Genomic DNA, 13,960 nt, shown 5'->3' with positions numbered 1-13,960 from the left:
TCCTATTTTCGATTACTGTGATGTGGTGTATGGCACGAATTTACAATGTAAAATATCGAACAGAATACAAAAAATACAGAATTCTTGCATTTGTTACGTTCTCTCGATCAGGAGAAATCAGCACATCCTACCCTTGCTCAATACATACAAAATCCTTAACATGTCTAGGCGACGCCTCCTGCATCAGTGTTCTACAATATATAACGTATTAAAATTGCAAACACCTAGCTATCTCCACGAGAAATTGATATTTAGAAATTCCATACATCCATACAATACTAGAGGTCGGCGAAAAATAGACATTCCCCGCCACTCTGCTGTCAGTTTCGAAGGCTCCTTCTCCCTCTGGTCTGCAAAGGTTTGGAATGCCCTTCCCGATTATGTTTCTTTTGCTACAACACCCAAAAACTTCAAAGAACAAGTCGTATTATTTTTATTGCAAAGACAACAATTGAGCATTAGCTCGTACGGCTAAGCAACAGGAATCAAGTAAAGTAAAACCATGTATTTCGCAAACACTTATCTGACACAACGAATATTTATTTCATCCTGTGTGCATGCTATTTTAGTATCGATTTGGAAATTGCGTATGTACACATGTGTATGTGTGTGTGTGTGTGTGTGTGTGTGTGTGTTAATGTATCTGTCATTGTATTCTCTTATAATTTTATTATTTTTCATTTATGTCAAATTCATTCATGTTATGTTATCTGATTTCAGTATTATTCAGTATTATAAATGTATGTATTGTAACTTTTATTCACCAGAGTTAGGTGGTAGAGCAGCTCAGGGCTGAATCTCGCTCTGTAGTAAATAAAAAGACTTTTCAATTCAATTCAATTCAATGTGGCAGTAGGGATGCAATACTGTCTCCATCCCAGATGCTACAACCTCAGTTCATGAAGGCAGTGGACCTTCGAAATTAATAATAAAAAAAACATCCAATTTCACAATGCGGAAACACTAAACTCTACGTATGCAATAAGTAAGATTTATATTAATATTATACTTCCTCTTGAGAAGCATGAAAGTATGAAAATGTGAAGAAAATATGTTTGTAGTCTCCTGAATCACAGTATAATAATAATAATAATAAACTGTATCAGGATTGAATTTAAGTCCACCTTATGCACACAAAGGCTAAATGGGACTGGACCTAGTTTGAAGTGGGATCCGAACCACTTTGTGCCTCCACTAGGTATTGAACCTGGGATAATACGCTGTATCATTGTTATTTCTGATGTAAACATCACAATCTTGTATTTGTACATGTTTTTTCTGCAACTTCTGACTAGTCACAATGATGAGAATAAAAGATGCTTAAACGAAATTGATGAAAGGACACTCACCAGGAATGCTAGGACCAAACTAGAGGCTTTCAGAGGCAAAATTGAAAAATTGACCACTTAACACAGTGAGTCGATGAGATTACTAAACATAACTTTTATATGAATTGTACAGAAGTTGAAGTTCCATGTTTCCGTACTGCAGTTTAAATTGGTTTCTGATGAATTCCAAAAGACCATCGCTTTCAGTAACAAAGGTTAGGGAATGTGGAGGCTTTAATCAGAAAACTCATTAAAACTGCAGCATAGAAACACAGAACTTCACCAATGCAATATTAAAACTGCAATTACAGTGCCATTTACTCAATGTTTGTCTGAAAAACTTGAAAGATTTGGACTAACGTACTGTGAAGTTGACAACCCTTGAATCCCACTGTTCCCCTGCCATCTTGTGTTGAACTATGTATGCTATGAGGGGGCTGTTGCCATCAAAAGGAGTCTGCCATGATAAATGGACTGTTCGGCTGGATACCTCGGTGATTTCCATATGCAATGGTGGATCCGGAGGTTCTAAGGGTAGAAAGAACACAGAGCATTAACATGACAAGTTTTCTGTAGTGATACAAAAGGGGGTCAAACGAAAACGTTAGGAAATCTTTCAAACCAAAGCAACAAGAGACACAGGCAACTTGGAAGCAAAACCTCAGTAATAAACGCACACATTCGAACTGAAGCGACATGACAAGCCACTTGTCGCTTCAGTGTGCCTCAGTCTGGGCCGTTTTCTCAACACTATGCATTGTGTCACCTCAATCTGTTGCTCATGCTTGCACAGTGAATGCTTTCTTGTAGACTGAAGGGATCCGCGTCACTTCTCTTTAATGTGAACCATCACCGTTGTCTGTCGCTTCAGTCTAAAATCTCCCTTAAAATCCAACAAAAATTATGTGACAAACGGTACACAGCTCAAATTTAGATGAAATATTTGTCCCCAAGGCTGCAGCAGCAGTAGTCAACGTAATGATGTTGTTATGTCATTTCAAATATAGCAGATTGGTGGAAAGGTGTTCACTGGGCAGGAGATGTTGCATAAGTTATTGCACATGTATCCCAATTTTTTTTCCTACAAGTATCTGGATGTTACTCATCAGAGGAAAATATGTGTATTTTTCTCTGTTTACAAAAAATTGCAAATTTATTTCTAATAGTAATTATACGAGGCACATTGAGAAAGAAGTATTTGTTTAAAAAAAAAGAACACCTTATCTCTGAAAGTACATGCATTGTGCTATTTTACTACATAGGCACCAATGGCATTGAGACACTCATCATACCAGAGACAAGTTTTTGTAACCCTCTGGTGGAAGGAATACACAGGCAGCATCCCAGATCACCCTGTATGAGTTCACTTGTTTGTAAGTTTTCCTGCAAGTTACATCACAGTGGTAGTTCTGTACATGTTTCTGTGGGCAGTCAAGATGAACCAGAAAATCGAGAATTCTGCAGTGTGAAGTGGTTTTGGTCATTTGGTTTTTGCACACTAGAAAAGCTCTACCTTCTGAAATTCATCGTCAAATCATGGAGGTTTATGGCCATGAAGTGATGGACGAATCAGCAGTGAGGTGATGGTGTAGGAAGTTTGAAGGAGGAAGGAACTGGTGGCAGAAGTGTATGACAAAAACTTGTGCCTTGATATGCTAAGTGGCTCAATGCCTTGGGTCCCTTTGTAGAAAAACAACTCAAGGTAACATACTTTCAGAGTAAAAAGCTTCTGTTCATTTCACTTCCTTTGTTCTTTGTATTTTTTTATTACCAAAAGAGTACTACTTTCTGGTCATGCCTCGTATAATGCCCACAGACATGTCGATAGGGTGGTTGGTGGACTTACTTATCCCTTAAAATATATCACTTTCCAACTAAAAATATAAATGTTACTGGCAATATTTACTGTAATGCATGGTTTCATACTCAGGGCAGGAAATTAGGTTTTTAACAGTTTGCAGCATCAAAACTGAGCAAAACTTTAGTCATTCATATTGACCTCAACTTTTAATGGGGTTCCCCTAAGAATGCCTGCCTCCACCTGTATACTTTCAGCGGTATGTGCTTCATGCCCTGGTGCTTTTAAATATAAGTGATTGACATCGACTAAAAAACTTAGTGTGTGTTGTACTGCAACACCAACTATGAATCACAGTTACTTTTGACTGATGAATTAGCATTATTGGCTGGTTGGCTCTGTATAGATTAATGAATTCTTAGGGTTTCGATTTATTGATTGATTTGTTTTCTTTTACCTTGCTTTTCTGCCACTTTTGGCTAATTGTGAAGATGAGGATGAATGAGAATAAGATGAAATGGATAAATCCACGGTGTCCTATGTGAAGGAGATTGGCAATTCGGTGTCTTCACAAAGGGTCACCTCTTAAACCCTGTACCAGTTTCAGTATCGACTAGAGTGACTCTAGTATTTCAAAATAAGACTTAATACCTTGTACAGAGAGATACACAGTCTGCTCCGCATGGCCAAAAGCATTGTCCGCCTGGCAGCTGTAGGTGGCTGAATCGTCTCTCTCCACCCGGACAATGGTGAACTGAGACTGCAAACCATCTTCGGTCTTCACGGAGTTTAATGTAAACCTGCAAAATAAATTTAATATATTCCATGAAAACTGTGATTAGAATGTACACAAATGACACTAAAATAATAGTTTCGTTTTTGGTAACACATTTACTCTGAGGATTAATTAATAGTTATGTAAAAACTAAAACTATACATGCTTCTGTTGGGTTAATGTGCAGCTTGGTGCCTGTAAATTATCTTCCTCTGCATGCATGTGGTGCCTTTTGTGAAACATACTATGGATTTTTGTTGGCATACACAGTTGCAGACACTTCTGGTTTGTAATGATCTCATTGGTTTTCCAAGGTTTTTTTTTTTTGGTGCCAAGAAATTGTTATGTACAAGCATATTTTCAGCTTGTCTGCTCTGTACAATGCCTTGTGGGAACAAATCTCTATCAACAAATATGATAATGAGTACCGTGTGGTTAGATGAAGACTAGCGGGTGAGACACCACTAGCTAGTTCAAGTTCACGCAGCAAACCCAGCATGAAAATTAGCCTCGTGACTGAATGATAACATTTGTAACTTACCTATAATTGTTTAGATTTAACCTATGTCCATTCATTAGCCAGAGATTTTCAATTGGATGATCTCCTTTGACATCACATGTCAATGTCACAGCCTCTCCTTTCCTTACAGTAACATTTTTGTATCTTGTCTCGAAGTGGACTGGCTCTATAAGAATAATCAGTAAAATAAAAGTAAGGCAACAGGTACATAAGAGTTGTAAGGTAAAGCTATACACATATCCACTATGTATTACACATTGCCAACAAGATACAAACAATGTGAACAGTGCCGGTGCTATAAAAAAGAAATAACTGGTGAAGTTGCCACATTTAATATGCCACTAAATAACACAAAAATGTATATTTGAGTTAAAAGAGTTTATTTATTTATTGTTGTTTGCTGGGGACATTCGCCTCCTCTCCCCAATCTATAAAAATTTTAGTATCCGCGAAACTTCTGAAATTCCTTTATTTTCTTCTATTTCACATTGGTACTTATGTATTCTGCAGAAGCGTGCAGTAAGTAAAGGTGGGGCAAGCACCGCTTGCGTTGTTTTTTAAAACACTTTTGATATCTTAAGATCGTGTTTTTCAATGCCTTTATATACCTTAGAATGGAATTTATTTACTATAAGCTATTTACATTACAGAATTTTCATTTCCCCTATTTCCTGTTCTATTGGCTTGAAACATAAACTGGCTGCACCCTTGATGATGCTGGGCGATGCGGCACGACTGACCACGTTAAAAGAAGAGGACTGCTCACTTTCTCCCCGCTTTTTGAGTGACTTATGCAGTTCTTGCACGGCCACTGTCGATCCCCGTTCACGAAGAAAAAAGACCAAGGGCAAGCGACACCAAGCCCACATCTGTCTTTGGCAAGGGTGTTGGAAAGAATTCGTCCACACTGGCCACAAGGTTGATAACTTCTAGAATTTTCTGTGCGTCCATAGCACCACCTCACGCAGTACGATTTTCATGTTTGAAACTCTATAGTAATTAACAAATTACATTATGAAGTTAGCCAGTGATCACCAGTCGTGTGCTATTTATAAGAAATAAAATCACAGCCGGTACTTGAACATATCCGTCATGTAGTCAGTTACTCGGAAATATGGAGGGTATGTAACACTGCAGGTAGGGTGAAACGGAAGAAGCGTGGGTGCTGCGGATGCGTGTTGTTTTTTACTGTGATATTGTGCTGTGGTTTTCTGTTCTTTGTGTAGTGTTCTTGTACCTGATGTAAAAGTATGATTCTACATTGAAAATTTCCGCCATGGTTGACATACCAGACGTGCCATCGATTTGCAGTGTTGCAGGTAAGGACTTGATTATTAGGGGCCTTCTTTCAAAACCATTCAGTTCGAGAACATAAGGCGAAAGATTGGAGCTTGTGAACCATGAGCAACCGTGTTCTGAATTGTTCATAACCAAACCAACTAAGAAAGATGGGAAAGTTTTCATTAGGCAGTTTAAAACATCTCAGTTCAACAATATTATCTGGTTATGTGGCAGCAATGATCTTAATAAATTATTTTGTTGGCCATGCATTTTATTCAATACAAATTTAGGACCATGGAACTCAGTGGCATGCCCAAGGGAAGGGGGTTGATGTGGGTTATAACCCCCCTTTCGCCAAGTATTCCTAAAAAAGAACGTCAAAGGTAGGAAAATATGACAAAATGAGGGCTGACTACCAAGAAAAAGTATACATAACCCCCCCCCCCCTCTTTTGAAAATCCTGGGCACGCCACTGATGGAACTATACAGGCTACGGTGAGTGACTTGAGCAATTTTTATAATGCAGTGCAAAGACATGAAAGTTCGCAGAATCACATCTGCGCTTGCATCCAACTGAAGACAAGTCATGATTCATAATTCTAGCCAAGTAAGAAACCGAAACCCGTCCTTTTATTTAATATCGAAACTTTATGCTAATAGGATGTTTATTATTTTCAGGGTTAAAGAAGAACGTAATTTAATTTACAGTTGCCCTCAAATATCACGTAAATCATAATTTTCTTCATGGTTAGAATTTAAAAGTTATATCGAAAGGCTGTTTTCCTTCTTTAAAAACCGTGCAGCAAATATTTGATTTTACAGTATGTATGCACATCACACACTCAAGCCCGATATGTCACCATTATGCACATTATTGTAAATGGGGATGTATGTAGGCCTATATTATATTTGAAATTGTTATAATTAACCGAAACGAAAAATTCACCCATCGCTTGCCTATCACGAAAGGTCACAGCACGCTAATGGTATTCTGCATTGCTAAGGATTCTTGAAGGTGGCATTTCGTTTTTTTCATGAAAATAATTTCAATTTTTCACATATCGAGTAATTATTGTTCATTCGAGTAATTATTGTTCGTTCCTTTCTTGGTTTAGTTACACACAATATGGCGGGCAAATCTTGACTAGCGTTGTCTGATCAGTGGGTGTGCAGTGTTTCCAACCTTCTTCACCGAAAAATACCTACTTTCGTGTTACTGATTTTATATTTTTCCTGGTTCGAAAACCACACGAACCATGCATGGATAGCCCCACAAACCATGCAGGTAGCCCCACAAAGCATTCATAAATAGCCCACGAACAATGCACAGATAGCCGCGAAATAAATTAAGCAATGGGAAAAAACACTTCCACGACCTTTCAAAAGTGTACGGAAAGTCAGTTCGGTAGTTTAGTTTAGTTTATTTGCGTCCAAGGACTACCGGTGTGTACAAATTACAATACATGGTAATATAGGACATGTCAATACTTGCATTACAATACAATACTACATTAATATATTTTACAAATACAAATTATATAGCCAAAAATTGGGTCTTACTCTGGTATTATATCAAAATCACAAAAAAATATAACATGAGAAGATATAGAACATTACAGCCTACTTCTAGGTGACATTTGACATTTAAATTTACAATAATAATATGTGATTATACTACATTATGTACATTTGTCTTATGTAAAAGTCGCTTCCATCTATTCAGCAATAGAATAAAAAACATACCTCAGAAGCATTGATTTTATCTTGTGCTTGAATATCATCAATTTTGGTTCTTTCCTCACATCTTGTGGTAGTTTATTGTAGAGATCTATGGAAGAGTTTAAGGGACCTTTCTTACATAAGTTAAGGCGGCAGTGTTTTATGTTAAGTTTCTTGTGTTTAGGCCATGTATTTCCTCATTTGTGGCAAAGTTCGAAATAATTTGCTTAACATGAATTAAGCATTCATAAATGTATATGCAGGGGAGAGGTAACACATTAAGTTTACGGAAAAGAGTTCTACATGAATAAGTTTTCTTTACTACAGCTATGATTCTTATTAGTACTTTCTCCTGTAAAATTGAAGAAATACGTTTCGCGGATACTAAAATTTTACCCTTAAACACAGCTCTAGTGTTTAAGAAAGAGTTTACATTGTGCACGGCATTTAAAGTACACGAGATGCTTCTTCTCGCCTTGCATTTCTTGAATCTACTACAGGTCATTTTGCGCGCTCAATATGTCACCAACTTTGTTCACATACAGCGTACAGAGGTGTTCATATTCCCTGTGAATAGTTATTCAATCCATGCTGCTTTGCCTTGCGAACACCGGGGCGATTCTCGAAATTTTTGTTAAAGAGAGTATGGAATTCAAACTTCATCACTACACACCATGGCACATTAAAAAATTTTCTCTCGGAAAGTTTAGGTAGCAGAAGCATGAAGGTGGAACGAAAGTTGATGTACCTTGAATGGAGCGGTGTTGTTTCTTCTATGTCCAATGTTGAAGTTGAAGGCAGGACTTTTTTTATAATTTTTTTTGGTAGTGTCTGCGGCCACGTTCTTTTTCTGCTTGAACCTCAAAAGAGATGCGCGTGGCAGCAAACTCGGTCTTTGTTTTATTGTGATTTCATCATGCTATGTATGCAATTACGTCTGTAACACACATAGGCGTCCGGAAGGGGGGGGAAAGGGGGCCCGTGGCCCCCCCCTGGAAAATGAAAGTCAACCGAAAATGATGTATTTCACACATATAATTTCATTTTAGCCACAATAATATGTGTTAATTATTGCATGAACATCATAAATTCAAATTTAAGCAATGTTTTTTTTAGAGAACAACACTTTTTGGAGAAAATGTGCCTTGTTTGGCCCCCCCTGGAAAAAAACCTTCCTTGCCCCTCCCTGGAAAAAATCCTGCGGACGTCCATGGTAACACATACTGTGAAGTTGTAGCGATTACTTTCACATAAATGTTTTAATATCAGGTTCCTTAGTATTGTTCTAATAATAAACCTAAATATTCTCGTAGTTAGGTTAGGTTCCGTTAGCATTAAGATAATATCGCTAAATGCTTTCTAAAGAAAAAGGTTCTAAATTACCTGTACATTCATTCTCACTAATCACAAACTTGCATTTTTCTCGTCTTCATCTGTTCTTAAGATTTGTAACATCCTTTTAACAGACGAATTACGTGGCATGAGCAAATTTGACGCTTATTCTTACTGCTGACAGGTGCGTGGCAGCAGACTCGGCCATTTTTTTTTCTGCACCCGTAGAAGTTGAATTATGGCGACTAGGAATGTGCGAGACTTATTTTATTAGGTCGGAATCTGATTGATACCTGAAATTTTTAAATCCTAATGTTCGGAAAGGGGGAGATATGTACATCATTTCCTGACACTAAAAATCTCGAATTTTACACATTATTTCCCTCTGCTTTAAGTGACTGTTTTTGTATTTTGGAATGAAAAGTGAATTAAGGAGACGGGAGAGGGAGCTCCCTAAGTTGTTAATTATCATCAGTGTTTGGACCCCAACTTTAAAAAAGTAATGGATTTACAGACAGTTCATTTGCTCAAAGTTAGTAAAATGTAACAGTAAGTAAATTATAAATCTCTTATTTTAAATCTGTAAATTTAGAGGTAAGACAATTTAAAATAAATTCGTCAAACAGAATATTTGTTAGTACCAAATGTAGTCAAGCACCGGCCATAAAAATAGGAGACATAGATCCTGAAATGCTGCCCTGCAAGGCTTTATGTGTGTTGCCTAAAAGTCTGCAGCGGTGACAGAACTTGACACTGAAAATTTCCTACTAAAATCCACTCATCCACATAGAGTTGAACAATACACCCGACATCTAGCAGGGAAGAATGCAGGTGATCCATATTTATTGCCAATGATTGTGCACCTAAGATGAGTTAAATTTTACACATTTATATATATATATATATATATATATATATATATATATATATATATATATATTTAACAAATCATAACCAAAGAATAGATGATAACATTGTCCATTGCTGTTGAAAGTTATAGAAAAGTAACCGACTCGTTATCCTTTACCTGAACAAACACACCGCCGGCATCCGTGCCGGAGTGGTTAGCATATCGCGCTACGACGCCAGCGGTCCCGGGTTCGAATCCCAACCTCGGCATTAATGCTTGTGAGTATATTCATGAATTTCATCATATCATCACAGTAGAATGACAGCATTTTGTTCCTACGCGTCAGCAAAAATTTGATGCGCCTGGTGTTACGTTACATCCGGTTGTAGCGGGCCACGAGTGATTTTATTGTTGAGTCAGCAGAACGTGTCTGATCACCTTGAAGACATCGGAAGCGGTGGGGGGAGGGGGGTCAATGGGTTTGTCACGTTGTTTCTTGATGTATGCTAAACTAACACGTGCGTATGTTTGTGTGTGTGTGGAGGAAATGCGCGCGCAACCATTGCGTATGATTCAAAGACATGAAGAAATGATTTAAAGATGGCGCCGAAGGTGCTTTACCCCCGAACGTTAAGCGGCTAAGGTTATTGCTCTGTAAAACAAGAGGCGTCGAGGGTTCGATTCCTGGTAGAGTCAATATTGATTGGTTGATAGATTGAGTTAGTTTTTTTAAGTCTGTTTTATGCACGGCAAAACTAATCAGGATTGGAGCTACAGTTGAAAAGTGGTGATTCGGACCACTATGTGCCTCCACCGAGTATCGAACCTGGGACCCGTTGATTACAAGGCGACGATGTCAATATTGAATGGTCTCGATTAGCCTGTGTGTAAATAAAGGCAACAAAATGGTTGAGTTCGAAAATCGAGTTGGGTTAGTGTTAATGTTGTCACCTGGCAATGAAGAGGTCGCGGGTTCGATTCTCTAGGTAGTTAAATTAGGCCAATTGTTTTGCCCCGCCATTATAGGTCCCGATTAGTCCATCTGTGCATAAATAGTATTTGAATAAAATCAAAATGGCGGCCGCGTTTTGTGTTTAGCGGCGGCGGCGACCGGGGCGCGGCGCGGGGCGGCGCGGGGCGGGGCGGGGCGGCGCGGGGCGGCGCGGGGGGTGTTTTTTATTCCGCGAGATGTTTTAACCAAGTGGTTGAGGGTTCGATTCCCAATGTTGGTGAAAATTGGATATTCAATTGTATTTGTTTAAAAGTTCCGATTAGCTTTTTGTGCACAAAGAGAAAATGAACTAATTGGAAATAGGATGTTTATGCTGTAATGAAAAGGTCCCCGGGTTCGATTCACAATGTCAAATTGGCAGATAATGATGTTGTTTAAAAAAAAAAAAAAAAAGAAGTGTGTTGAGTCCCCATTAGTATTTAGGCAGGAACAGATATTAAAAATCAAAACAAAATGCCTTTTGATTACAACGCAAAGACTTTACCGCTAATGTATAAAGATAAATTAGAATCTGTTGTTTTGCCGTGTGGGGCCCCAGTACCGATTAGCTTAAATGCATAAAGAGTAGGTAAAATAACCAAGATGGCCGTCACTATTGTTTTGTGATCAAAGAGGAGTCACAGGTTCGATTCAATCAAAGGAGGCAAGATTCTATGTTTCAATTCCATGTAAAAGTCTAAAGTTATGTTTCGATTAACCTCAATGCATAAAGAGGAATTAAACAAAAACAAGCAAAATGGCGACAGATGTGATAAAAGAAAAATTGAATTAGTTTTTTATAGTGACAAGAAAAAATAGCGAATCATTGTTAGAAATAGAATGAAAATAAAGATACTTGCCTTTGCGTGTCCAGCGCTGTGCAGAAAAGCTCTCATGCTTTATCTCCGACAAGTCCACAATACACATTTTTTTTATTGTATAGTTAATTATTAATGTTGTTATTAACACAGATTCTTACCAGTGTGAAGAAAAGCTCTCATGCTTTATCTCCGACAAATCCACAATACACACTTTTTCATTATATAGTTAATTATTAATGTTGTTATTAACACCGAGTTTTACCAGTGTGAAGAAAAGCTCTCATGCTTTATCTTCGACAAGTCCACAATACACACTTTTTCATTATATAGTTAATTATTAATGTTGTTATTAACGATTGTTACCAGTAAAAATATAAACCATGAGGATTTTTAAAGGGGGTGCTAAGTGAAAAAAAAGCCAAGACATATATTTTATCCCTGTTTATTACCAATATTTACAAAATTCAAAAGAGCCGCACACACACACACACACACATACATATGTAAAATGTTTATATTGTGTCACCAGTTTATCAGCATGTTATTTAACAAGTTTTTATTCTTCAAGTTTGTTCACTCACCCACATAAGGAATTGTGTCACTATCATATCCATTTTCTGCTGCAACCACTGAATTAAAATGTTTCACTATTTTTTCCACAAGCATGTTCTCGCAAAAAACAAACACTTCTTTGGAAAGTCTTTTTCCGTCGATGTTTTGTATAGACAAAGGCTCAGGTTTTGTACATCCATGTAGATGGGAAAGCACAAACTTCTCCTTATGACATGCATGGACAGGGGAAATATCTGTGCAACCGAAACATTGTTCGCGAAGGTCGAGAATGCAAGATTCCACACAGTTTCCAAAATATGATTTCAGATACGGCGACACTGTTTCACACATAACTTTCGCATGCTCGATGCACACAAATATCTTCATAAAGTTCCGCCACAAACTTTCTGCGATGAACACTATCTCCAGGGAACCGTAAGCTGGTTTCTTCCTTATAATGATCTGACGGCGATTGTACAGTGTGGTTATCAGCAATTCATGTTGCTCACTTAGTGGGTAGGAAACACGAGGCTGCTCACCTGGAATAGCGATGTAATTGTCGATTACTGGAAACAATTCCTGAAGAGCGTGCCACTCCTGCAACTGTAGTTCAACACCCGGCCGCCCCGCTTTTGTGTAGCCTGACCACAGGTTGGAAATCCAGATGAGAGGAAAGTCCGATTGAGATAACTTTTGTTTTCGAAGCATTCAAATAGTAAACGTGATCAAATAATAGCGACTGGCGTATAAGACTAGTTACTTGTTTTTGTTCTTCAGGTAAATGCTGATCGCTCTCTTTCTGAAGAACCCCCTTGAAATTAGTGTACGGTTGAAATCTTTTTTTCAGCGGCATCGAAATAGAGGATTCCATGACTAAGAACTGCGAGATACTGCATGTCGCAGCGTGCAGGTATACATTTGAAGAAATGCGTGGGTGTGTTTTTGAGACGCATGCGCGCGTAGCAAACCAAGCATGTGCTGGACAAAAAAGGTGGAGGGGGCGGGGCATTACAAAGATCAATGGTGAGAGAAAAATCAGCAGAATATCATAAACGTCATATTGAGAAAATATTGGATAACAAATATTAATTAATTTAATTAAAACATCAACCGCATTGTCGATCTGAAATTAGGTTTATAGACAGGGGGCAAAATGGAAAATATCGACGATGTTCTAGTATTGGATTGTTTCTGTATTTCCAGCGGTATAATCCTCCACCACATTTGAAGCATACTGTTTTATCCTCTTTTTGAATGTAAAATAATCCTGCCTCGGACAGAGTTTCTACAAACGGGAATTCTTTTGATTGCAAGTTTCTGAAAGAGGACAATCTAGCATTGAAAGATCCCATCTCTGGATATTGCGTCATTGTTCTGTAAAGACACAAAACAAGATAAATATTATAAGTAAGCTGTTGTAAACTGTAACGCTACAAAATTATTAATATACTATTAGGACTATATGTAACTTGTATAAAATTTCAAACAGTATTTACTGTCAATATTTTCTAGTATACGTACCGAGTATTATAAATTTAATTTACGAGTCAGCAAATAAGTTGATATAATATTGTCGTTTTTTATCGGTACTGGGAATAAAATTTGAAATTTATGCATGGGTTTACCAGAGGCTCTATGGAATAAATACAGAAAACAGTAATGCCCACAGTACACAGACCCGTAACTTTGTATCTGATGAGTGTTGTACGTATAGAATTTAGAGTTATTTTCCAAAAATCGCAAATGGTTATGCACATGTGGAGGTGTTCCGTAACTATCAAAAAATTCCCCCGGGAGTTACTGTCTATGTAAATTGCTACCCAGTGCTTCCCGGGGCTATCTTTGGGATCTGTATTTACAATCAACGCTGCTGGTAGTTCCACATGTACAGGTAATTCATTAGCTGCGAAAACACCAACATGATGATTGTCAAAGGCTCTATTTGATATTAACCCGTGAAGCAAATTTAAAGTCGACAGCATTGCTGGACACT

At 37.8% G+C, this 13,960-nt stretch overlaps 1 protein-coding gene across 1 annotated transcript in view; it reads right to left on the bottom strand.

Moving 5' to 3' along the window:
• Dscam3 (Down syndrome cell adhesion molecule 3) overlaps positions 1–13,960 on the bottom strand; it is an 823,298-nt gene that overhangs the window by 65,638 nt on the left and 743,700 nt on the right. The window contains exons 16-18 of the mRNA XM_083132903.1: positions 4,443–4,587; positions 3,778–3,926; positions 1,693–1,856 (exon numbers count right to left, since the gene is read on the bottom strand). Of these exons, the coding sequence (XP_082989029.1) occupies positions 1,693–1,856; positions 3,778–3,926; positions 4,443–4,587 (458 nt within the window). The remainder of the gene's footprint in view (positions 1–1,692; positions 1,857–3,777; positions 3,927–4,442; positions 4,588–13,960) is intronic.

This window comes from Lepisma saccharinum, chromosome 12 (assembly GCF_977018435.1).
Source record: "Lepisma saccharinum chromosome 12, izLepSacc3.1, whole genome shotgun sequence".
Taxonomy (NCBI): domain Eukaryota; kingdom Metazoa; phylum Arthropoda; class Insecta; order Zygentoma; family Lepismatidae; genus Lepisma; species Lepisma saccharinum.
This window is presented reverse-complemented; position numbering and strand designations above follow the sequence as displayed.